Raw genomic sequence first — 27942 nt, 5'->3', positions numbered from 1 at the left:
CTTACAGATGTTGCCAGACCTGCTGAGATTTTCCAGCATTTTCTCTAACAGGCTAGCAGCATTCTGTGAAGAGAGAAATGGAGTTAATGGGTGGAATTTTAAGGCTCCTCTTTCTCATTCCCATTGGATTCAATGGAGCTTTGAACAGCTCACTACAGTTACAGCTCCGCCCTCACCACCATGGGACCATAAAATTCCATTCAACATTTCAGGCCTGTGACCACCTATCTGAAGAGTTTGAAATACAAATCCTGTTTTTACTTCACAAATTGCCAGGCATGCTGAGTATTCCCAGCATTTTCTGTTTGGATTTCCAGCATCTGCAAACATTTTTCTTTTGTGTAAGATAGACACATTGTTCAATTAGATGCAGCTGACTGTGACTAGCAGGGAAGGGCTTGGAATGGAGAAAAGGATACACACACAAATTTTTCTGTATGAAATGAGTCGGTTTTCAATGTTTGGTTAAATTGGGTGCAATGTTTGGGAAAACATGAGACAGCAACATCCTCACAAGTGAGCCTGTAGCATGACCAAAAGGAACCCCAATTAGTGATGATCATTTCAGGTTCTTCGCACTGTCAGTAACACCTAATTATATCAAAGGAAAGGTCCGACTCAATAAAAGAAAGCAAAAAGTCAGTAAGTGTATTGCCCCAAGCCAGTTCTGTATGTCTCTCAGGTGTAAAAACTATGACCAGAATTCTCTGGCCGTTCACATCGGCAGGATTCTCTGGTCTTGCTGGCATAGTGGTGATGTCAATGGGAATTCCAACTGACAGTGGCGGGAAGGGAGAATCCCACCGCAGCAAACAAGGCGCCATCTCCCGCCAGTGGAAAATACGTGCCGGGGGACCAGAGAATCTCGCCCTATCTGCTTGGTATCAGAACTGGTTAAAAACCGGTGCGGCCTTCAGACTGTTAAAACAACATAAATAACCAGTCAATAAAATAAACTTCTCATTGCATGAAACTCACCTCCAGACATATTCCCCAAAAATTGTATCCAGTATAATGAATATAAAATCTATCACCTTCAAGCGGTATAATTCTTGTCCTACAAAAGTCTCCCAGCACTGAAGTATAAAGCAAACAAGACATGTAAGATTAAGTGTTTGACATTACATAACGTGCAACTCACATTACAAATGCTGTACCATTCTAAAGATTACAAGTGCTGTACCAAAAGATTACAAATCAATGATTCCAATAATTGATACTATCAACATCACACAGAAGGTTATTCAAATTCAAAGTAAAATGGGTCATCTAGCTATTCTGTTCAAAAGGTGTTCTGACTAAAAGAAATAGTCAGTTGAGACAGAAAGAGGCAGGAAAGACACACAAGTAGCCTTGGTACCAACACAAGTTAGCACAGTTTTGGACACTGGTCTTCACTGAAATTCTAGGACGGAGCTTTAATAAAACATTACTTTCCTGAAATTAAAGCACCAATTCAATAACAGCATTTCTGTTTTACCTCACATTAATTCAAACCAAGCTTTTTAAATGGAGGCAATAATGAAAACCAGATAACTATCAGCTCTATTAAGCAGCTGATTTCACATTTCAACATGGCTTTTTTTAAAAAATTGCACCATTCTATGACTATAAATAAAGAAAAATTTATGATTTTTTAAAGATTCTGATGGGTTCCATTAAGTATGATATCTAAATAAAATTACCAGAAAAACAAGTAACTTCTGTTTTCTTAGGATTGAAATGAATTTGTAGAATCCAGAGAATCTTTACAGTGCAAAAGTAGCTCATTCAGCCCATCAAGTGTGCACCAACCACAATCTCACCCAGGCCCTATTCCCATAACCCTACATATATTCCCATTACCATAGCTAGTCCTCCTGAAACTAAAGTCAATTTAGCATGGCCAAATCAATGTAACCCACACATCTTCGGATTGTAGGGGGAAGCCAGAGCACCTGGGAGGAAACCCACATAGACATAGGAAGAATATGCAAATTGCACACAGACAGTGATCCAAAACTGGAATTGAACCCAGGTCACTGGCACTATGAGGCAGCAGTGCTAACCACTGTGCCACCCGTGCTGCCCCTATATTCCATGAAGCCAACCTCAAAATATTCAAGATAAAAGCAAATTACTGTTGATGGTGGAATCTGAAACAAAAACCAGAAATGCTGGAAAATCTCAGCAGCTCTGACAGCATCTGTGAAGAGAGAATAGAGCTAATGTTTCAAGTCCGGTTGATCCAAATCCAGACTCAAAACATTGGCTCTGTTCTCTTCCACAGATGCTATCAGACCTGCTGAGATTTTCCAGCATTTTCTGTTTGTGTTTTAAAAATATTCAATTTTTATAAACAAGTTTTATAAACAAGCCTCAGTGATATTTTGGGCTAATCCATTCCTTACATTATTTTATAAACTTACTGGTATTTCTGCTGTGTTTTTTGAATTTCCAGTTCTTCCTATCCAATGGAAACATAGTACTCCTAAGATGGACATCTTCAACAGAAGATTTCTGTATCAAAAACAAAATCACACAACATCATTAGAGAGAAGATACAATTATCTAATGCGGGCTTCTAAAACACAGGGGCTATTTCGCTTGCGTAATAAGGCAATACAGTTTGGACTGGCATTTGGTCTGCATTTGCCACCTTGAGTGAATTGCTTCCATTCTACAGACCCAATCCACAGCGTAGGTCACAGAAAACATCTTACTGTACATTCTAAAGAATAATTACCATTGTGCGTGCGTGTACACGCATGTGTGGTGTGTGTGTGTGCGCATACGTGTATGTATCTGGTGGTTAGATTACCAACATGTACTAGATAAAATGAATGTTACCAAGAGTCGCTGAAAAATAAACCCTTTGAAAGTCGCTGAAAAATAAACCCTTTGAAAGTAGTATATTATCTTGTATGCTGTTAGGTAAATACATAACCTCAGCCAATACTGTACTTTTCAAGTGCAGCCAGTCTTGTAAAATTTGTACACAGCAAGATTCAGCAAACTGCAATTAGATAAGGGACCAAGTAATGTTGTCTTGGGAGTAATTTGGGTCAGCAGATCAGGAAAACTTCCTTGGCCTTCTTTGAATTGTGTCATGGGATCTTTGGCATGCACCATGTGAGAGCACAGGGCCCTTGTTTAGTATCTGATCCAAATGGCAGCACCTCCTACAGTGTGGCACACATTGTTTTCCTTGAAGAATCAGCCTAGGTTCTGAGCTCAGGTTTCTGGAATAGGCCTTAGATCTTCTGCTCGTTCAATTCAGGTTCCCAGGGTAGAAATGCCATTTACTAGAGGGTATGAGTTTAAGGTAAAAGGGGAAAGGTTAAAGGAGATATGAGAGGCAATTATTTTTACACAGAGAGTGAAATGCGCTGCCAGAAGAGGTGCTAGAAGCAGCTACAATATCAATGTTTAAGGGGCATCTTGACAGGTACATGAACAAGTAGGGAATAGAGTGACACGGATTGTGTAGAGGCAAAAAATATGGTCGAGAGCTCCAGGTTTCCAGATCATCAACCTGTCCTGGTCCCTCCAATGCCCCTACTTTCTCAGAAGGCTTATGAAATTCAGCATGTTCACTACAACTCTCACCAACTTTTACAGATGCACCAAAGAAAATATCCTTTCTGGTTGCTTCACAGCTGGCATGGCTTCTGCTCTGACCAATACCACAAGAAACTACAAAAGGTTGTGAACGAAGTCTGGTCCCTCATGCAAACCAACCTCTCATCCATTGACTCTGTCTACATGGAACTTGGTAGGCAAAAGAGCCTCTTCCAGTGTTGGATGTTCTTTGACAGTTCATAATTACCAAACTTGCACATTTAACTCAATGAGCTTTCCAATTTCATGTCATTTAGTGATTTCAGTAAGTTTAGTTTTCAGTAAGCTCCCCCTGGAGGTCAATCCCACAGAAAGAGGCATCTGTTCAGAACTATTTTAAAATTTGTGACTATAAGAAGTCAAGCAATGACTAACTGTCTGTTACAATGTTGCTATAACCTGCAAAACTTTAGGATATCCCTAAAGGAATTCTTGGCTTCCACATAAAGAGCTACTGGCTATTGGTGCACTTTCACAGAGCAAATAACTAAATTAGCATATAACATTCACATTTATATATAAAGCAAGAATATGCAATTCAAACTCAGATTAAATTGGAGCTTTAAAGTGATGAACAATGCAAATGTGAGAGAAAATATGAGGAACTGCGAAGACATTAACCAACATCTTAAAAATAGTCTGTTTTCAGCAAGACCTTTCATCAAGAATTACTTTTAACAAAGGTTTTCATGTGAAGCATTAATCCACTTTTCCCTTTGAATGCTGGATACTCTACTATGCATTTATCAATACTGTCAAATGTTAAAACACAATTTAACAGCAGAGGTCACAGGTAAAGTATACATCTGCGATCATCTTTAGGCCTTCTACTGGTATTTTATTTCGCAAATGGCAAAAAAGTGGATTTTTCTTTTGCATCTCATGCACTTACCACATTAAAGGTGGGCCGGCACCACATGCTGTGCAATGGTGTGGCTTAACGTTGTAGCTTTCTTCACCCACATTTAGTGGATTTCCAATCACAATTTACTGGGGAGTGTGCAATATGAAAAAGCAGGCACTTTGTTGTGATGTATGGTACATATAACATAATACGTTGGGGATTAAGAGCAAGGGTCAGGTGACCCCCAGGCTATTAGCTCTGCCGGCATGAGACTCAGTTGGGCAGAGTTGACCTGACTGTGAATCAGTGCACACCTTCAATGAACAACTCCCAGTACTGAAGTATTCAAGCCGATTTTGTAATTCTTTATGCCACAGGGGCATACATGACAACGTTTATGACACCGACACAAGAATGCACCTGAGCATGCAAAAGAATGATGCAACTGTAGACCCGGGTATCCTTGTCCTCATTTGGATAAATGGCTTGCATAACTCAGCAAAAATAAAACACCACGTAAAACACTCTTTGAAATTTTCGCAAGAACAGGCTATCGCCACCATGAGATTGAAAAGAAAACAGAAGGGCAGGATTTTCCAACTGTGCTCACCTCAAGACTGGAAAGTCACACCCTAGGTCAATGGGCTTTTGCATGGCCCATATCCCACCTACTACAATTCCCGTGATGGGTGGGATAGGAAAATTCCACCCAAAATGTCCATACCTGACAATAGACACATAGACCTGTTGCTGAGGGAATTCATAATATTCCAGTAACCCAATTAGGTTATAAATGTATGGCATCATGAGATTAATAAATGACACAAGCATGGGAAGTGTGAGCAAGCTGCTGTCCATTAGCTTCTTGGATTTTTCTTGTTGGATGTTTTCTGAGTAATCCTAAAACAAAACATAAATTTAAATCAGCCTCGATTTAGTCAGACTTCCAAAGAAACAAGTCTTCAAAAGTTAAGCTAGTACAATGATTAACCTCCATTATACAAATAATTTGCTTTCTTGAAATTGGAAAACTGACGTGTGAGACCTTGTCAAGTCACGAATTTCGCAAACAGTAAGAGATTTCCCAAAATGTCAGAATTTTGTTTATCTGCGTAAATAAATGTTGCATTCTACATTTCTTGGTAGGACAAAGACAGTTTCCTGATGCTGTTTATGTTAAGAAGAAAAGGAGAAGGAAGAAATTCTCATCTGGCATTGAAACTTCACATTGCAAAATAGTCAATTTAACACAAGGAAAAGCGAAGAGAGTTCAGCACCAGTGAAGACTTTGAGTAGCCCAAATAACTGATCATATTACAGCATTCGCCCATTTGATTTGATTTATTATTGTCACATGTATTAAGATACAATGAAAAGTATTGTTTCTTGTGCGCTATACAAAGCATACCATTCATAGCGAATAAAACAAGAGTGCAGAATGTAGTGTTACAGTCATAGCTAGGGTGTAGAGAAAGATCAATTTAGTGAAGAAAGTCTGACAGCAGCAGAGAAGAAGCTGTTTTTGAGTCGGTTGGTACGTGACTTCAGACTTTTGTATCTTTTTCCAGATGCAAGAAGGTGAAAGAGAGAATAGCTGGGATATATGGAGTCCTTAGTTATGCTGGCTGCTTTGCCAAGGCAGCAGGAAGTGTAGATGGAGTCAATAGATGAGAGGCTGGTCAAAAAGTACAGTTCCCAGAAATGTTCACTTTGAATTAATATTTAATAGAGTGATACAAGTAATTGCAACACACACATGGGGTTAAGGCAGCAGCTGTCAGTCCAGCCATATAATACCAAAGCAATACTATTCATAAATCACATATTTGACTTGAAACGTTAACATTTAGATCGAGTTGAGAAGTTTGTTTTTTTGAAATGGGCTGTAAATCACAAAGTTACAAAACAATTTGAGACCACACGATCTTGTAAATCTTTTGATGTTTACACTTGTGGTCTATCACACACTCAAGCCTTTTTTGTGCTATGATCATCTAATTCATTATCCAATGAATAGGCATGAACTCATGCTCAATAAGATTGCAATAATATTCAAGCTTCGATTTACCACTCATTACTTGAGTATGAAAGGACATGTAAAGAATAGATTTATGGGATTCAACACTTTACAAGATTCAAATTTAAAACTTTTTTCCATATCAACAACTGTAGTGTAAACGATTCTCTTTTATGGCCACATGTGGTATGTGTGTGGTGGTGGTGGGGTGGGCAAAAGGGACTGCACCAGCCCAGCCTAGATTCCTTTAGCTTCTCCCAAAAAGTATAACCCAGGTCACACTCTTCACTTAGCAACATGCTTTGATGAGCTGCGATGTTACACATATGGCCATCTCCAAGTAACACATTCCCTAGGTATGGAAAATGTAAACCAAGTAGGGTAGAATAAGTTATTTTTAAAAATTTGCAATTTTTTTCGACTGCTCAGTTTGCCGTGTCTTCTCTTTGTGAAGTATTGGCCAAGTTCACTTCCTCTCGCCACTGCTTTTCATTTAATTTTTTACAACCCAACAAAAATGCTTTCCTTATTGTTTTCAATTCTTACATCGGGACACATTACACTCACAAACTAGCCATTTATTCCTTGCGGATCTTATGCATTTCTTCAAATGTTTTAGACTTCAAATATTTCTGAGAAATAAATCTTTGCTTCTGGATTCTCATATTTCATCTGCATACACTCCACTATTGACTCTGGAATGTTCTGTCATCATTCTATATTTCAGATACTTCTACAGAATAAGGGAATATTTGGGATAAAAGACAAAATACAATGGAATCTGAAACAAAAACAGAAAACGGTGAAAATACTTAGCATCTGTGGAGAGAGAACAGAGCCAATGTTTTAAGTCAGTGATGAAGAGTCACCCAGACTTGAAACATTAGATCTATTCTCTCTCCACAGATGCTGTCAGACCTGCTGAGATTTTCCAGCATTTTATATGTACGGGTGAAGGAAATAACTGTGGTTGATTACAAGGTAGGGATGTTTATATGATTATGACATAACATTGAAGTATATCAGAGTCATTTAGAATATATTTCTACATTCAAGATATCATTATTCTCTCATTTCACATCACACCATGAAATACACACTCTGACTTATTCAATGCTTATCTTTTGCGTTGCGGCTACCATGGTCAATAGAAGTTGTCATTACACTTTAAATGCAAGGTTAGCCACAATCTGATGACTGATGATTAATACGGGTGTATAATGAACCATTAGGGGATCTGACAAATCTGAGAGTACGATCTTAACTTTCACATTGCTTGATTATACCCCCCCAGAGTTTAAAAGCAATCAGATTTTTCCACTCGATAGATAAATTAGTTTACCCTGACTCATGTTTAACGATCACGAATGCACATTTGTGAACAGACATTGCTTAACAGAATTACATCAGGTGAACACAAGACCCACCTTCAGCATCTTTTCTGAGTAGTAGTAAACTGCAAAGCTGCATCCAACAACACTCCCCAGGGACAACAGCCAACCCAGAAAATGGATTGACAGATTAAACAATCGCTTAGAAATACTTGTGTGAGTCGAAGGGAAATTATGTTCAGTAAGATATTCCTAATTGAGGAAAAACAAAATGTAATATTTTAGCAGGATCATAATGCATACTTACGACAATCCTTAACATAGAAATGTTGAAACTAGAAGCAGGAGTGGGCTATCTGGGCCTTCAAGCCAGCTTCATTTTGATCATGGAATTAAATATCATGATCCTCCCTATGTCCCTTGATGCCTTTAGCCCCAAGAGCTATATCTAATTTCTTCTTGAAATCAGACAATGTTTTGGTCTCAACTACATTCTGTGGTAGAGAATTCCATACATTCACCACCCCCGGTGAAGAAATTTCTCCTCACCTCAGTTCCAAGAACTTGCTGGCTACTAACTGGCCAATTCAGTGGAAGTCACCGTCGGGTGAGCGTTTCCCACATAGACTGGGGTGGTGACCCCAATCTGACTCCAACAATCCAAAACCCTGCCTCATGTTTCTGCTAAATTTTGCCTTGTAACAAAACTTCCTTGGAGCTCTCAATGTAAAATTGTGATATGACAATGTGATTACTTTATTGTTTCCAATTTTAATAATAAAAATTATGAAAAGGCAACAACAGAGGGTAGTGTTTCGGTAGTTCATCAGGGCAGACGGCAAATTTCTCTGACCAATTAAAGCACTGTCTTGAAAGACTACTACCGCAGAATACCGGATATTTTGACTGCATTGCTCATTATGGATTAAAACGAATGGACAATTAATGGAATTAAATGAGAGAAAAGTGAGGACTTGTGTCATGGACTCTGGAACCAGATAGCTAATCCTGTCCCAATCAATCCTCTCTGTTATCTTGTGCAGTCTGCAGTGGAAACTGGAAAACCCTTCTCAGCTTTGTATACAAGTAAATAACAGATTGATGGAAGGCTTAAACATGTACCTGTCTAGTTGAGACTCAAGCATGCCAAGCTAGCAGACCAACAGATGCATGAACATCTGGTTCAACAGCACAACACAATAGTTAGCACAACTCACCTTTAACTGGGTGTTGATGTTCTCGTAATTTAACTCAACTGACTGTTTCTGTGTCACCTTAAAATCCCACGCACAGAACAATTTTGCCACCAGATTCCCATTGCTGCTGCTCACTCTATAACTCTCTCCAAAAGCTCTGGATAAGCTAAAAAAAGTTAGAATTCTCAAGTTATTTGTAGTTGTCACAAGCTGTGAAACCATTTCTGTCCCTAATTAGGGAAAACAGGCTTCGATATCTTTTTGCTTAGTGAGCCTTAAACTTACTTAAATTCAAAAATCCATTCAAAATTCACAGTCATTTGTTGGAATCCATAATCATGTTGAGAGAACCACATAGCGATGCTGAAAGACCTTCAATTTGCCTTTAAATAAACTGTCAAATCTGAAATACATGTTTATAGCCACCAAAACTGGATTTGCTATTTTGATTCAATACCAGGAGACATTTAGACTTTACATCCTTCTACTTAGAGTTTCGGCTAATTTCAAGTATTGCTAATGGCACCAATTTAGGATGAAAAGACTGTTTTGGTCCTTATTGACATGATTGTTGAACAAAGGAGACCATTCCAGATCCTCCCTCAACTGCACTCTTTTTATTATCAAAGGTAGCAGTTGAACAATCATTCTGCCAATTTTCCCCAAGATAATTTGTGTATAATGATAAACAGCAAGAAGCCTCACAATACCAGGTTAAAGTCCAACAGGTTTATTTGGAATCACGAGCTTTCGGAGCGCCGCTCCTTCATCAGGTGAGTGAAGGTTAGTTCAAACATGGCATATATAGGCAAAGACACAATTGCAAGATAATTACTGATTGGAATGAGAATCTAATTATCAGTAATTATCTTGCAATTGTGTCTTTGTCTACATATGCTATATTTGTGAACTAACCTCCACTCACCTGATGAAGGAGCAGCGCTCCGAAAGCTCGTGATTCCAAATACACCTCTTGGACGTTAACCTGGTTTTAAGACTTCTTACTGTGCCCACCCCAGTCCAATGCTGGCATCTCCACACTGTAATGATGAAACTTGACTAGAGTTTGGGTTAGACCTATATAAGGTTTCAATCAGTAGAAGAAGAAAATACACATTGAGTTTTCGATATTTCACTTATTCTCTAAAAAAACACTGGTATTGGTGTCAAGCAATGTGTAGATTAAGTAGTGAGGATTTCTATTCTCCAGTAAAGTGAAAAAAACAAATTGATCTCAACAAATTGTAATCAATTGGTGTGATAACTCCCATGAATTCCATGGGGAATCTCTAATTGATCTCCTTATGGGCCTTGCTGAATACGAGTTCCCTTGGTAACAGCCCACTGTCTGCCCAAGTGAAACTCACCACCCAAGCACTTTATAAGGCAGACACTGGGAAGGGTTAGTAGAACTATTACCCTTGTGTATGTAAGCCACAGAGTAATGGCTTTAATTTATGTTTCACAATAAATACTGTTCCTTTCCAAACAGGCTTCCTGAGTTTTTACAATTGGCATTTGACAGTGCTATTTATTCCAGAAAAAGGCCAAATGGTGTGAACAATCCAGGTTCATAAATGCAGAAGAACATGAAAAATGTGCTGTCCCAAATTTCATAAACGCAGAAAAGGATTAACATGGAGACTTATAGTGCATTTCTACACAGAATCTGTTGCCGACAGCAGTTTAAACACCAATGGTAAATTGTGAACATAACCCAATGTTTATTTGTATCACTGGAGGCTATAAACACCAATGTTAAATTGTGACTATATCTTGTATCACTGAAGACTGTATGTACCATCAAACCGGAACCTCCATGTCAGGCAACAACCTAAATGGAGAGATTAGTACTTTGAGGTATGGTGTGGACACCAGATTATTTAGTGGCTTAAATACAACAAGGTTCGATCTCTGTTGTCCTGAATGAACATTCTTCAACTACACAGCAAAAGATTATAAGCTCTGCAAAATACCTCACATTTTTGACTTTCAAGAAACTAATTGCTTTAGCATGGATTGAACTGTGTAGAAACTGCCCTGCAACATTACCAAGGGGTTCGTTTTCGACGTTCGGGAGAGTAACAGGCAGAGAGAGCACTTCAGCAAGCAGTTATTGAATGTGAAGCACAACATCTGGCATTTATAAATACAAAACATTAAAATGAGGAAGTCAATGGTGATAAAGGCAAAATAAGCAACTTGGGCACCAGTAATCACGGCAGCCCCATGATCCTGCAAGCTGTCTGAAACCATTCTGAACAAGGTCTCATGCAGATGGCATTATTTTCCTGCACAGTTTATTTTTACATTACATATAAATCAATAATAAGTGGCTTCTCTAATCTGTACTCCCACTGCTCAAAATCAGTTCCGGTGAAAGCTCATTGACATGAGATGTTAACTCTTATTCTCTCATCACAGATGCTGGCTGAACATTGCCACCATTTTCTGTTCAGGTGATCAAGATCTGCAGAATTTTGCTTTTGTTCAAATTCAAGGTCCCTGGCACATAAGCCTACGTAAAGTATAAATGTGATCTCAGAAGCAGCACATTCATTTCCCACAGAATATGAAAACTTAGAAGTCTACTGATTCGTACAGAGTTTTAACACAAGTGACAGAAGTGAAGAAAGATATTTTACCAATGGACCAGGATAATGCAGGTGATGAAGAAAGAAGTTCCAAGTGTGTAGATATATGCTATCGGCATATTATACCATATATTTTGACCACCAACGTTGGATGCCTCACTGCCCGAAATATTCCAATTGCTGTTTGTATAATATCCATAGTATAGAACAGTGTCTGTGAAATGGCCCTAAACAAGAAAATAAAGCACAATTTAAACAGCCTATGGCAACATTTTAAGGATGTTAACCCAGTCAGCATTTTTTTTTGCAGCGAAGAGCATTACACTTCCCCTGAACTGTATGTAATTTCTTGGAACATCAAACTTCCTCTGCTTTGTTCCTCAAAGCCATTTCTATTATCAAACTCCTGGAAAATTAAACACTGGGGCAGCTCGGAGACACACGTACTGGGTTCTCAAATTGGGTAACTACGCTCTTTCATTGATAGCAGTGGAGTCTTGATAACACACTTTACAGATATTAACTCCTGTTCCCCCCACCCCACCCTCCCCTTAAAACATGTGGTTTACTACAGTAATTTTCCCTTTTGATTGTTCAGTCAAGATCTGGAATGCACTCAAGGAGATTTACAGAAACCAATTTGCAGCCAACTACAAGGAGCGTCAAGTTAGTACCAAAATCAGGTTTCACTGCGAACAAGCTTGAACCATCTGAGGAGAAAACTTTGTATTAAATTAAATTCTTCCCTACCTCTTCCATTAATTTCTACAGTGCTATATCACTGACCAAAGCAAGATATTTGCTTAAATATCGGTTTCAGGCACAGTTGGCATGAAGAGGCCTATGATAGCTCTGTACTCATCCATCCTGTCTGCCCATTTACTCACCCACCAGTTATACAGACATCTGCAAACTGTCTTTATATTAAGACAAATTTGACACTAACTCTACCAGCTTGTCTGCCATGGAATCGGTGTGGACAAGGGTATGACAACGGAAATCTCTGTTGACCTCGCAGGAATTTCCAGTCTCCCCGTAAAATCCCGCCCATTTTGAGCAACTTAATGAAGAAGTTTACTACTGTTTGAATAATGTTGCAAAAAAAAACTCACGATAGACAACTTCAGTTTTAATCATGAAAACAAAAATCCGAAGAGCTTCATCAAATTTAATTTTAAAGGTGTTTTCATCATTACACTTTTCCTTCTGTTTTTGTACACCACATACTAAATCTTCAAAGGAGAGAGCTGCCTGGCAGGCAACCTATTTTGTAGCCAGAGAACCTTCTGTACTGGAGTTCAAGTTCAGGGGAGGGAGCAGAGCTGAGAGTGATTTGAGGGTGGGAGGGGGAGATGACAAGTGCCATCATCCACTGTTCAGCTGATTAAATACATCTGCAAGGAGCCCAGGCAATTTCACAGCATGGGTAGGCAAGAAGTCACTGCCACCTCATGGGCGCCATATTTAAAAAACATCCGGACAGCCTGCATTATCTCTTCCACCATTGCCTGGCCACTGTTTTATTCTTCCCAAACTAACAAGATGAGCCCGTAGTGAGCATGGCACGTGTTGTTCTCGGTTTATATTCTGTTAAACTAATCGTTAAGATGGTTGAGCAGACCTTGGGCAGCAAATGCACACAAAGCAAATATTGGACTGTGTAAACTCTTCATTTTGGAAAGTGCAAAAATGCATGGTAGTCTTTCCATCCAGGAATGCTGGGGAGCAAGGCCATTTCTGGATTTTAGAATTTTACAAACTATAGAAAAACATTAGATGCCTGACTTGTGACTAAATGTACCTGAGACATAAAACATTCCAAAGATTAAGGCAAAAGAGTACATGTTTTTGGATCCATTAATTTGAAAACATTGGCTGAAGCACAAAGATATAGAGGTCCAGAATAAAACTGAGGCAGCATCATCAACAGTTAAGCAACACACTCCTTTATGATGTTCATTGAGGCCTTTAAATCCCAATGGAGTTAAGAATATATTTGAAGATACTTGCATTATCTCAAGTTCTCACCTAATTTCTATCCTCCGTCCAGCCTTCCAATGTGATCCCACTTACACACACACACACACACACACACACACACACACACAGTAATCAGCCTCTCTTCTCACGACACATCTTTCCCACATTCACACAGTATTCAGCCACTGGCAATTGACCAAGTTACAGTTAGTCGTCTGTCGCTGCCTGCACCAAATCAGATGCACAAACATCACGCAGCAGCACTCACTGATAAAAGTGTTCCCTTTGGGCTTGCCATCCATCCCTTTGATTTCTGGTGGGCATCGATCCAGTGGGTCAAGGGACATCCTGTCAAAACCTCTGGACCAAGTTATCCACTCTCCACAGTTACATTCCTGCCTAGAGGAGCCAAAACTCATTTCTTTTTATCTCTGTGACCCCTCAATTTTCCTGGGCAACTAACGTTTCTGGATTGGAGAGGTCGGAGCGCACTAAGAAATGTGCATGCCTCGTTATATAACTAATTTTCACAAAGACTCGTTGAATCACAGAGAGCAGGGGTGGTCCCTAATTTTTTTCTATAAGATGGGATCAGGGTCTTGAAGCAAAAGCAGTTCAGAACCCCCCTTCTTTTTAGCTCACTTACAGTGCCCGTTAGGAGTTCCAGCCCAGAGAAGTTTCCTCTTGTGATCACAGGAGGGTGAGTGGCTTGGGGAACGACAATGAAGGAAATGTTCATGACAAGGTGGAAAGCATTGAGCATCAGCAGCATCTTGAGGAAGATAAAGTATGAAAGCACACCCGTTCCAAAGCGACCACTGATCTGTTTCTGGGCAATTTGCCACAGGTGAACTGAATGAAGAAAGGAAAGGAATCCATACCAGCATTGCCTGACAGCCTAATAACCAAACACAAAAACGGGTTAAACAATGTGTGGCAAGAGAATAAGCTGATGAAAAAAAAAACATTTCCTTGACTTACATTCACAACAAAATATATCACAGGCATCTCTCTGAACACCACATTTGAAACATTGAGGATGCAATATTTTCTGCAGTTACAGTTTTAGGGATGTTCCTGTCTTTAATTTTAAAAGAATCTAAATATTACTTTAATCAACCAAGTGCAAATTGAAGCTTTTGTAAGAGGGACCTGAGAGATTGGACAGAAATTATACATATTACTGATAAAAATATGATTAAAAATAATTAAAAACCATCTATTGGGCATGACGATTTTTAAATAAAACTATTTTCAGCTGCTTACAATGATCAGATTGTACTTTGTGCGACTCCAACAAGATAGATGATTCTTTTCTAGCGGGCCACGACTCCAACCTCGAGAGTTTGATGTCATGTGCCTGGAGGAACACAGAAACATTAGCGGAATTATAGCCTCTCTAAACAAGTTAGAGCAACCAACCTCCACACTTCTTCAAAGAAAATTTTTTGGCCCACATGTATCCTCTCTTCACAGTACTTAATAACACTGAAAGCACAGTCAAGCAACTCGTTTCAACTTGCTGCAAGTGACTTGCTCAAGAACATATTTTGCTTTCTCTTCTTCGATCTTTCAAGTTAAAAACTTAGAAGTGACACACTAATTTTATTTTCAAGAGTGTGTTGGTGATTTATTTAAGCGCATAGACCCTTGAAATTTCTGCATCTGGAGGAAGCCCACACAGACAAAGACAGCATGTGCAAACTTCACACAGACAGTCACCCAAGTCAGAATGGAACCTGAATCTATGGAACTGTAAGGCAGCAGGGCTAACCGCTGTACCACCATACCACCACTGATCTTGTCAGTGATAAGTGCAATTTATGAAAGAATTTCTGTTGGAGACAATTTGAGACTTGTTTTTTCCTGTCTATCCACAGACATTATGAATTGGGTCAAATTATCTAAACTTATGAAGTTGTAAGTGTTTTACAGCACAGAAAGAGACTCTTTGCCTTTTTGTCTGCAATGGCCAACCAGCACCTATCTATTCTAATTGCATTTTCCAGCACTTTTGTCCATAGCTTTGTATGCTATGGCATTTCAAGTGCTCATCTAAATACTTCTTAAATGTTGAGGGTTCCCACCTCTACCACTCATTCAGGCAGTGAGTTCCCGATTTCCACCCCCCCACACCCCGGATGAAAAAGGTTTTCCTCAAATCCCCTCTAAGTCGCCTGTCCCTTACCTTATATATATGCCCCCTGATTATTGACCCCTTTACAAAGCGGAAATGTATGTTTCTTCCTATCTACGTCCTTTGTAAATCTCAATCAGGTTCCTTCTCTGCTCTAAGGAAAACAATTCCAGCCGAATCAGCCTCTCTTCATAGCTGAAACGTTCCAGCACAAGCAGCACCCTGGTGAATCTCCTTTGCACCCTTTCTAGCAATCACATCCCTCCTGTCATGTGGTGACCAGAACTGCACACTATTTTTACATACAACATTTGCAGCTTGAACAAGAATTCAAATCTAACCCAGCTACATGAAATTAGAGTCCAAGCTACGACTGCAGAAGCAACACAGAAGACAGTATTCTATTGATTCTTACATTCTGTTAAAGGATTAAAAATTCAGTTCTTAAAGCCTGTCTGAATGCTATACGCTGAGCAGAAAAAATTCTTAATGTGGTGAGTAGTTCTGAGGATGATGAGCATTTATCTTTGGTCAGTGCAATTGACTTACCAGCATTAAACTGAAAATTCATCTAATAAATGAAGGCCCAAAACTAATCCAGTTCCACTTCAAGAAATTAGATATTTAGCTCTTGTGGCTAAAGGGATCAGGAAGGCAGGATCAGGATATTGAATTTGATGATCAGCCACGATCAAAATGAATGGGGGAGCAGGTTCAAAGGGCCGAATGGTCTCCTCCTGCTTTTATTTTCCAAGTTTCTATTTTCTGTGCTTCTATGTCCGAAGGAACAAGATTTTTAAAAGGACACATTGTAAAGGGCCATACAGTGAGCAAATGGATCACCACGACCATAAAGATTCGTACCTTTAACACAGTAAAAAGTTTTTAAAGTTTTAACACTGCAATGAAGTGCCCATGAAATTCCCCTAATTCGCCACACTCCCGTGCCTGTTTGGGTCAACGCGCCCAACCAGCACATCTTTCAGTCTGTGGAAGCAAACCAGAGCATCTGGAGGAAACTCACGCAGACATGGTGAGAACATAAAGCATCCAAAGATGCTTGGCAGGAGGGTTTCCAAATGAAATTAGACAATGAGCTGCATAGTCTGCAAAGGGCAGATGACCAAAAGCATGGTCAAAAAGATAGATTTTTACTGGACTACCTTAAAGGAAGAAAAGTGAGGTAGAGAAGGGGAGAGGGTTTAGAGGGAATTCCAAAGCTCGAGGCTGAAAGCACAGCCACCAATACTGGATAGATTAGAATGGAGGATGCTTAAGAGACCAGAACTGGAGAAGCACTGATACCTCAGAGGAGGCAGCAGAGAATGGGGGGGCAGGGCAAAGGTATGCCATCGAAAGATTTGAAATAAAAGAGGAGAATTTTAAAATGAAGGCATTTCTTAGCAAAATGAGTCCAGATCAACCCCAGGTCATTTGAACACCTGCACACAGTAGGTGTGGATCCAGAGAAAGGAAAGGGTTTGTCAAACAATCATGGAATATGTTTATAGGAACTAGTTGAAAAGTAACCACATTTCTACGTCTTTTCAAAAACTAGGTGGCTTGCAGAGTGGAAATAGTCACTGCTCCAACATCACCTTTGCTTTTCTGGTAGTGATATCCCACCTAGTACCTTTTTGACATTTTGCTACCTCAGTTTCAAGCCTGTGTGTGCTTACAGATTATCAGTGAGGCAGAGGACATGTCTACGAAGGAAAGCCACATTACACTACGAATATCTTTAAATACCTGGGGCAGCACGGTACCGCAGTGGTTAGCACTGCTGCCTCACAGCGCCAGGGACCCAGGTTCAGTTCTGGCCTTTGATGCCTGTGCGAAGATTACATGTTCTCCCTGTTTCTGCATGGGTTTCCTCTGGGTACTCTGGTTTCTTCCCACAGTCCAAAGATGTGCAAGTTAGGTGGATTGGCCATGCTAAATTGTCCCTTAGTGTCCCAAGGGGTGTAGGTTAGGGGGATTAACAGGGTAAATACTTGGGGTTATGGGTAAGGGCCTGGCAGTGATCCTTCATCGGAGAGGCAGTGCAGACTCAAATGGGCTGAATGGCCTCCTTTGGCACTGTTGGGATTCTATGATTCTGTTCTATGATTTTCCCAACAAGCCTGAGTCAACAGTGATTACATAACTGGAATCTTGGGGTCAATCTAAAAGTAGACCTTTGATTTCCAAAAGGTTCAGTCTTTTGTGAACTCAGAAGATGCATTCTATTTTGTTAAAATCAATCATAATATGTGCATATACCATGCATTGTTTAGATTTTAATATCAATTTTTTAATGTATTATTAATAAAGTTTTTTTTAAAATAAAACCAAGATTTGTGCCCGAAGTTTCTTTGAGAAGAGTCATAGAATAGAATCACTGCAGTTCTGGAGGCTGCCATTTGGCCCATCGACTCTGTACCAACCACATCTTACCCAGGCCCTATTCCCATAACCCGACACATTTACCTTGCTAATACCCCTGACACTAAGGGACAATTCAGCATGGCCAGTCAACCTAACCCACACGTCTTTGAACTGTGGGAGGAACCAGAGCACCCGGAGGAAACCCACACAAACACGGGAAGTGCAAGCTCCAAACAGATAGTGAACCAAGGCGAGAATTGAACCTGGGTCCCTGGTCTTGTGTGCTAATCACTGTGCCATCCAGTCCATTAAATTAATTTTAATAAATCTTTAAGACAAGCTGATTCCTCATATTGAAGTGCAAAATCACTTTGCGCCTTTCTGCTCTTCCAGCATTATTAGCTTTTTATTATGTGGCTGAAAGATTAATAGTTATGGATGGACCAGGAGAAGGCTTCAATTGCATTTAAATCACTCCCCTCATTTTCTTGTGCCCTGTCCTGGAGGTGTACAGGTATTGACAGTTCTAGGATTTTGCCTAAGAAATCATTTCCTTTTGTAGTTGAATTGTATTATGATTAAACATATTTTATATAAGTACTTCATGTTGCCTTAAATGCTTTTTAGCAGATTTATTGTCAGGAATCCTTTCAAGGCTGATTGTTTCTTTTTGCTTAAGCCTAAATTCTGGAGTTGTCTCTGGTAATTTTATTTCTGGAAAATGGTTGTTGGAGGTCAGCACTCTCAGCTCTATGTCATTACTGCAGGAGTTCCTCAAGATAGTGGCTTTAACCCAACCATCTCCGGCAGCTTTGCCAATGACCTTCCTTCCATCTTAAGGTCAGAAGTAGGGATGTTTGCTGATAATTGCACAATGTTGAGCACATTCATGATCTCCTTAGATACTAAGCAGTCTGTGTCCAAATCAAGACAGACTTGGGCAATATCCAGGCTTGAGCTGGCAAATAGAAGATAACATTCACACCATGCAAGTGCCAGATAATGACCATCTCCAACAAGAGAGAATCTAACCATCACCCTTTGACATTCAAGGGCATTACCATGGCTGAATTCTCAACTGTCAACATTCTGGGGGTTACCATTGACCAGAACCTGAACTGGACTAGCCAGATAAAAATGTTGTTACAAGACCAAATCAGAGGTTAGTGATCCTGTGGTGAGTAGCTCACTGCCTGAGGAAAGTAACCCACCTCCTGACGCCCCAAAGCTTGTCCACCATTTACAAGGCACAGACCAGAAGTGTGATGGCTACTCTCTCCCTATGCGTGGATGAGTGCAGCTCCAACAACACTCAAGACGTTCAACCATCTAGGATAAAGCTGGCACCACACCCACAAACACTCACTCCCTCCATTACTGACACAATGGCAGCAATGTGCACTGAAGGAACTTACAACGCACCTTCCAAATGCATGAGCACCACCATTGAGAAACACAAGGGCAGCAGACACATGGGAAAACCATCGCCTGGAAGTTCCCCTCCAAACCACTCACCAGGTTGACTTGGAAATATATCACTGGTCCTCCGCTGTCGCTGAGTCAAATCCTGGTCAAATCCTTCCCTAACAGCAAAATGGGTGTACCTACACCACAGGAACTGCAGCAGTTCAAAAAGGCAGCTCACCATCAGCTTCTCAAGGGAAATTAGGGATGGGCACTAAATGCTGGGCTTAACCAGTGACACCCACATCCTGAGATTGAATTTTAAAAGAAAAATTGATCTGAAATCTAAGTCATGTTGGGAGAATTTAGATAATTTTTTCTTCAAGTATTTAGGGATGAAAAATGTTACATTTGAATGTTTTATTTTAAACATTTTTTGAAAAGACAGAAATGGTCCTTGTGCATGAGTCGCAAAAACCCAGCTTGCAGGTGCAGCAGGTGGTCAGGAAGGCGAATGGGATGCTGGCCTTCATAGCGAAGGGGATTGAATATAAAAGTAGGGAGGTCTTGCTGCAGCTGTATAGGGCATTGGTGAGGCCGCAGCTGGAGTACTGTGTGCAGTTTTGGGCGCCGCACCTGCGCAAAGATATTTTGGCCTTGGAGGGAGTGCAGAGGAGGTTTACTAGGCTGATACCGGAGTTGAGGGGGTTGAGCTATGAGGAGAGGCTGAATAAACTAGGCTTGTACTCGTTAGAGTTTAGAAGACTGAGGGGAGATCTCATTGAGACGTATAAGATGATGAATGGGATGGATAGGATAGAGGTGGAGAGACTCTTCCCACTGAAAAAGGACAGTAGGACTAGGGGGCACAGCCTCAAGATAAAGGGGGGGCGTTTTAGAACGGAGTTGAGGAGGAACTTCTTCACTCAAAGGGTGGTGAATCTCTGGAATTCTCTACCCATTGAAGTGGTGGAGGCTGCCTCGCTAAATATTTTCAAGAAGCGGGTTGATGGGTTTTTGATAAGAGAGGGGATTAAGGGTTATGGGGAGAGGGCCGGAAAGTGGAACTGAGCCACGACAGATCAGCCATGATCTTATTGAATGGTGGGGCAGGCTCGAAGGGCCAGATGGCCTACTCCTGCTCCTATTTCTTATGTTCTTATGTTCTTATGAATCCCACATTGCAGGAGGCAGCCATTCGACTCATGGGAATTCAGTGACGAATATGAAGTGATTTCTTCATTGACTTGAAAACAACACACAATTTGTTAACCTGCCTTGATAATCAATAAAGATCTCACATGGTCTTGGAAGATGTCTAGTCGCGTGCATTCAGTAAGAGCTGCCTAGCATTGCTCAACCTTTCTGCTTCTGAGCATAGCAGTTCAAAAGCACTAGAAGGGCTGTGCACCAATGACCCAGTTTTTAAACAAAGTTACAAGAAAAACATTTCACCAATCTCAGACTGAAATGTGGGAAAGTTTTCAGAAGTTACTTTAGTCATGTAAAATCATAGAATCATAAAAGACCCGACAGTGCAGAAGGTGGCCATTCGGCTCATCAAGTGTGCACCGACTCTTACCCGTGACCCCATGTATCTACCCCGCTAATTCCCCTAATCTATACATCTTGGGACACTAAAGACAAATTTGGCATGGCCAATCTGCTTAACATGCACATCTTTGAACTGTGGGAGGAAACTGCAGAACCCAGGGGAAACCCACGAGGACACGGGGAGAAGGTGCAAACTCCACACAGACAGTCACCCAAGGCCGGAATTGAACCCGGGTCCTTGGAAACGCGAGACAGCAGTGCTAACACACTCACGTTTCAAACAACTGATAGAAGAATTTTTTTTTTTTCTTATCTGGCTCTCTGCTCCAGCAAACAATGGCCAGCTTGCAGGTGCAGCAGGTGGTCAGGAAGGCAAATGGGATGCTGGCCTTCATAGCGAGGGGGATTGAATATAAAAGTAGGGAGGTCTTGCTGCGGCTGTATAGGGCATTGGTGAGGCCGCAGCTGGAGTACTGTGTGCAGTTTTGGGCGCCGTACTTATGCAAGGATATTTTGGCCTTGGAGGGAGTGCAGAGGAGGTTTACTAGGCTGATGCCGGAGTTGAAGGGGGTTGAGCTATGAGGAGAGGCTGAATAAACTAGGCTTGTACTCGTTAGAGTTTAGAAGAATGAGGGGAGATCTCATTGAGACGTATAAGATGATGAATGGGATGGATAGGATAGAGGTGGAGAGACTCTTCCCGCTCAGAAAGGACAGTAGGACTAGGGGGCACAGCCTCAAGATAAAGGGGGGGCGGTTTAGAACGGAGTTGAGGAAGAATTTCTTCACTCAAAGGGTGGTGAATCTCTGGAATTCTCTGCCCGTTGAAGTGGTGGAGGCTGCCTCGCTAAACATTTTTAAGAAGCGGGTTGATGGGTTTTTGATAAGAGAGGAGATTAAGGGTTATGGGGAGAGGGCGGGAATGTGGAGCTGAGCCACGACAGATCAGCCATGATCTTATTGAATGGCGGGGCAGGCTCGAAGGGCTGGATGGCCTACTCCTGCTCCTATTTCTTATGTTCTTATGTTCTAAGAATTTAACTTGTTCCTTATTTTGCATTGCTGTGTAAAGATTCAACTAAGTGAGACCGATGCTGTTGTGCTGTACTTGCTGTAGAATAAAGCAGTGCATTGATTCATATCTGACTACATCTTAGCAATTGTTTCCTAGCTCTAACTTTGAAAAGACTGGAAAACACATACAAAAGAGTTGAATGTCCAAATCAGGTAATGAGACGATGTTATTGTTATACCGCTACATTACATTGTTTTACTGTTACAGACAGTGAATATGCTTACCCCCCGCCCCCATTGTACAATAAAATTGTTCATGGGAGTGATATGCATCACTGTACTTGGAAGCATATCAGATTTAAGACTTGGCTTATACAATGTTTCTTTCATTTTTAACAAATAATGCAGTTTCACAAAACACACTGTTTTAAGCTTTAAGTATTAAATAGATACAAACTATCAAAAAATCCAAGTGATGCAATAAAATTATATATGCACAAGTGGACTTCCAAAATTCATCTTCTGGAGGTGATAAAATAAGAAGATGATGATGGTTCTTGAGCATTAACAGGACCTTGGTCAAACAACTTTGGAATCCGAATCTAAACAAAATTTCAAATAGATTCCAACATCCAGCAGATTGGCACTTCTTCTATTACTGGGTCTTCCTCAATTTTGAATACGTGACCACCAAAGTGTAATAAGGAACTCAAAGAAAAACGGAATCAATTACGCAGCACTGTTTAAGTCTAAATTATTTCTCCCTTAAGTTTGCACCATCACATCCAAGTAAGATTGGCATAAGAATCTGAATTATATACCTCTTAAAAGATCTTAAAACGCACCTACATGAAAACCACCCATGCACTTAACTTAAAGAAACAGTAACCAAAACAAAATTAGACACAAGTTTTGCCGTGGCTTTCCTCTGTTGACTGAAACAGCATAAATAAAAGAATAGAGACAGGAAAAGTACACCAGTTTAGTTCAGCACATCAAATTATCCATCTGACCTGAGTTCCCGTTTCATAGAGAGGTTCAGTGGCATATTTTGCAATGTCTTAGTGCATTCACTTCCTGTCAATTGCCGCAACTCAGCCAATAATTTTTTCTTTTCTGGAATATAGAATCAAACATGACACAGCCATCTTTTGCAACAACACAGCAATCAATACATATTTATCCAAGACATGGAAAGTCCTCAATTCTGAGGAATTAAAGTGTTTTCCTGCTTTTAAAAGATAAATTGCAACTTTTCTCTGCTGAACCTTAACATTAACAAATTCTCAGTGTTAAGTGTCTGGTGGAGGAACGGGCTCACGACAAATGATACTGGGGCCCTGCCTTCCTGCTTAATGATAACACTTGGGGACAAAATGTATTTCTCTCTCTGGGAACTCTGTCAGAAAAAATTCTTATTTTTATTCCATTGAGAAACCACATCATTGAATACGGAGTTTTGAAGTGAAAAAACTCATTTCGCCAATCCAAGTGAATGAGGGTCTTATTTTAAAAAGATGACAAAAAATTAAATTGGGTTATATCAGGCTTCGCTTTTGCAAGATTGCTGCACAGTGGTTAGTGCCTCACAGCACGAGGAACCCAAGGTTCAAATCCAGCCTCAGGTCACTGTCTGTGTGGAGGTTGCACATTCTCCCCTGTCTGCGTGGGTTTCCTCCTGGTGCTCTGGCTGCCTCCCTCAGTCTGAAAGATATGCGGGCTAGGTGGATTGGTCATGCTAAATTGTCCTTCAGTGTCAAGGGAATTAGCAAGGTAAATACAGGGGATTACAGAATGGGGCCTGGGTGGGATTGTAGTCAGTGCAAGCTCGATAGGCTGAATGGTCTCCTTCTGCACTGTAAGGATTCTATGAATTCAATATTGCATTCCAGGGTAATGCAAGGCAACCAATCTGAATTTGGGACCTTCGGAGGAGTCAAATTCAGATGTCTTAGATATTCGAATGAACACAATTATAAATAATTGAGCATGTCTAAAGAGATTAGCTTTGAGCAACTGCTAATCATTTTGATGTAACTCTGAACTTTATTTTGAAAGGGAAAGACCCAGCTGCAAATTCTATGAACCATTTTGCTCTTTCATGAAAGTGAACCATTAATATAAATAATACTAGCACATTATTGCACCAATTATCAAAGGTGCCAAGATCAACATTATACAATAGGACATTTCTTTGGGCAGAAAAAACAAGAAACAGATGACAAAACCCCTGACAAAGCGTTTAAAACAAAATGAGAGAAAAGCCGTGAAGAAGTACAATGTATCAACACAGTCAGAGATTTTAGGGTCACAAATGCTGCTTTGCCAAGTGAAATCTAAAGGATCTCCTTATTCTAACTACAATGGCACTCCTTCACATTTTTCATAAATGAAAAGGCTTATTGGACAACAAGAACCTAAGGCTGATAGCGCACTAATCATATCGTTGCTTTGTTCTTTTACATTCTAACAGACCAGCCCTTTGTGCAGCAGGTTGTTGTTTAAAAGTCAAGAAAAAGCAAAGGCAATTACCCTTGGTCGCTACATTTTTTCTGATTATTTCCATTTTTCCCATCACTCCTCTTTTCTACACATACTTTGAGTTGAGTATGTCTCCCTGGTTACATGGACAAGATAAATAACACCCCAGGACCTGATGAAGTGTATCCCAGGACGTTGTAGGAGGCTAGGGAGGAAACTGCGGGTCCCCTAGCTGAGATATTTGAATCATTGATAGTCATGGGTGAGGTGCCTGAAGACTGGAGAGTGGCAAATGTTGTGTCTTTGTTTAAAAAGAGCTGCAGGGAAAAGCCTGGGAACTACAGGCCAGTTAGCCTCACATCTGTGGTGGGTAAACTGTTGGAAGGTATTTGAGACAGGATCTACAGGCATTTAGAGATGCAAGGACTGATTAGGGACAGTTAGCATGGCTTTGTGAGTGGAAGATCATGTCTCAGAAATTTGATTGAGTTTTTTAAAGGGGTAATCAAGAAGATAGATGAGGGCAATGCAGCTGAGGTTGTCTTCATGGACTTTAGCAAGGCCTTTGACAAGGTACTGCATGGTAGGTTGTTGCATAAAGTTAAATCTTACTGGATCCAGGGGGAGGTATCTAAATGAATACAAGATTGGCTTCTCGACAGAAGCCAGAGGGTGGTTGGAGAGAATTGTTTTTCAAACTGGAGGCCTGTGACCAACAGTGTGCCTCAGGGATCAGTGCTGGGCCCACTGTTATCTGTCATTTATATTAATGATTTGGATGAGAATATAGGAGGCATGGTTAGTAAGTTTGCAGATGACACCAAGATTGGTGGCATAGTGGACAGTGAAGAAAGTTATCTCCAATTGCAGCGGGATCTTGATCAATTGGGCCAGTTGGCTGATGAATGGCAGATGGAGTTTAATTTAGACAAATGCAAGATGATGCATTTTGGTAGACTGAACCAGGGCAGGACTTACTCAGTTAATGGTAGGGTGTTGGGGAGTATTATAGAACAAAGAGATCTAGGGGTTACACATTCACAGCTCCTTGAAAGTGGAGTCACAGGTGGACAGAGTGGTGAAGGCGGCATTCGGCATGCTTGGTTTCATCGGTCAGAATATTGAATATAGGAGTTGGGACATCTTGTTGAAGGTGTACAAGACATTTGTAAGGTCACACTTAGAATACTGTGTGCAATTCTGGTCACCCTATTATAGAAAGGATATTATTAAACTAGAAAGAGTGCAGAAAAGATTTATTAGGATGCTATGGGGACATGGTGGATTGAGTTATAAGGAGAGGCTGAATAGACTGGAACTTTTGCTCTGCAGCGTAGAAGGCTGAGGGGTTATCTTATAGAGGTCTATAGAATAATGAGGGGAATAGACAAGGTAGATAGTTAATATAAAGAGATAGTTCATAATTCTCAAAGATAAATCCCATTGGGGATAAAAGGCTCGAAGGCAAGGATACCCTATTGATGACTGCCTGGGGATCACAGAATACTACAGTGCAAAAGAGGCCTTTTGGCCTATCGAGTCTGCACTGGTGCATGAAAGGCCCTGACCTGCCCACCGATGGTGGTTCAGTACAGTATCAAATTGAAAGAGAAGACATTCAATATAGCAAAGATTAGTGGACTAGTTTGAGAAAATTTTAGAAATCAGCGAAGAATGGTTTAAAAAAACATAGGAACACAGAGGAGAGTCAAAAATAACAAAAAAGGAAAAGAATCTGCAGATATATACAGGATGAGGCAGAGAAATTAATAACAGAAAATGTCATTTGCCTTGAGGGTATAATTAAATCTACCATCATGGTAGAAAACACTATTCTCAAGGTTAGTAGAAAATCAAGCGGGGGGGTGGGAAACAAGCCACAATTTGCACAAGATTAGTATACCACATCACTCAAGTCAAGACTTCTTCTATAATCTCCATACAACTTCACTCTGGCACTCATACTTGCCTACTTCTTCTTCACAATTCTCATCCAATGCAGCGACATCTCGGATGCTGGGTCTCATTGATCGAGACATATCGCTCAGAGCAGGCCGTGCCCTTTTTCGCCGTAATCTTAGTGTGCGGTTACAGTACTCGGAGATAACTGCGCCTCGGGAACGACCTGCAGTGACATGAAATCCAGTTACTAACACTGCCCTGGTGCTTTCATTGGCTTTGCAAAATAAGAACATTAGCCTCGATAAGCAAACATTTGTACTAATTCCTCATAGCCTTCTGGTTCATACACATTGGTCTTGGTCTGAGGGATAAGAGAGATTGTAGAGTTTTTGTTCGAACAGCCTGAACCACACTCTGTCCCTCTACCAAAAAAAAAGTTGTGGTACTAGCTATTTATAAAACAGTGGGGCTGGAGATGAATTCGACAACAAATATGTTTTTGTATTTTTTTTCCAATTTGGATCATTTTCAGTACAATGATTGGGGAAGAATCCAATCGGGGGTGTGATCAGTCTTCTTTCCTCTGTACACCAATCTCAAAAAGCCACTTCTTACAGTGTACCATTTTTGAACTTCCGACGATTTACTGAGGTATGCGTAGAAATACAAAGTTGGCATTGCGTACTCTCACCACCAGGAACTAATATGTTTCTCCTGGATGGAGATCTGAATCAAAACATTCAAAATTTGGCTTCTTGTCTATGAATTTTCTCCACTTTTTACTGCCAGATGATTCAAGTCAAGATCTTTTTTTAAGAAGTGTGATGAATTATAAATATAGAAACCTCGTCTTTTGCTTCCTTTTCTTTAAACTAACAAGGCGAAATCTCTGAAGTGCACATATTATTGACCTCAGAATTGGTCCTGAAGAGTAAAACACTGGAACCAGAGGCTGGATTTTCCTGACCTTCTCTAGGATCAGAAATGTGGTCAGGAATTCCCGAAACCTTTGTATATTTTACAGCACATTTAAATTTCACATCTAAAGATGAGCCAACATGATCATCCCATTGGCAGGAAGAGATTTGAGTTAGAGTTGGGTCACAACCCTGTGTGCATGCCCTCAAACATTAGGGTTGCCACTGACAGCCCTCAGGGAAAACTGAATTGCCCTTTTCCTCAATAACTTTGTTAAAATGGGGGCTGATGATTTTGAAAAACTTTGGAAAGCCTGCTTTGTTTGAGAGTTCATGAACACTGGGGGAAGCTTGCCGATGGGTTGTAAATATTCTGCTGTGTAACTATTAATTTCAGATGATGTTATTAAATGCTGTCTTAAAAGTCAGATCTTCTTTTACAGCAGTAATTGATCATAGGAGTACTTCAGCGATTGACCATAGGGCCATGTTCTGCAAAAGTAAGTTGACATTGATCGATATTATTTAAGTTGTGAGATGTGTTAGAGTACTTTCCCCATTTGGAAAAGTACTGTTTTGTATTCAAATCTGAAGAAAACAATAC

The 27942-nt window shown here is 40.4% G+C and overlaps 1 protein-coding gene across 1 annotated transcript in view; it reads right to left on the bottom strand.

The window, feature by feature from the left end:
• Positions 1-27942, bottom strand: part of tmc6b (transmembrane channel-like 6b) — a 95642-nt gene that overhangs the window by 13891 nt on the left and 53809 nt on the right. The window contains exons 5-14 of the mRNA XM_080209534.1: positions 26489-26644; positions 23052-23154; positions 14829-14922; positions 14209-14460; positions 11634-11809; positions 9010-9154; positions 7889-8044; positions 5169-5344; positions 2409-2499; positions 979-1076 (exon numbers count right to left, since the gene is read on the bottom strand). Coding sequence (XP_080065660.1) covers positions 979-1076; positions 2409-2499; positions 5169-5344; positions 7889-8044; positions 9010-9154; positions 11634-11809; positions 14209-14460; positions 14829-14922; positions 23052-23154; positions 26489-26644 — 1447 coding nt within the window. The remainder of the gene's footprint in view (positions 1-978; positions 1077-2408; positions 2500-5168; positions 5345-7888; positions 8045-9009; positions 9155-11633; positions 11810-14208; positions 14461-14828; positions 14923-23051; positions 23155-26488; positions 26645-27942) is intronic.

Source organism: Carcharhinus amblyrhynchos, chromosome 21, assembly GCF_965287045.1.
Source record: "Carcharhinus amblyrhynchos chromosome 21, sCarAmb.v2.hapA, whole genome shotgun sequence".
Classification (NCBI taxonomy): Eukaryota; Metazoa; Chordata; class Chondrichthyes; order Carcharhiniformes; family Carcharhinidae; genus Carcharhinus; species Carcharhinus amblyrhynchos.
This window is presented reverse-complemented; position numbering and strand designations above follow the sequence as displayed.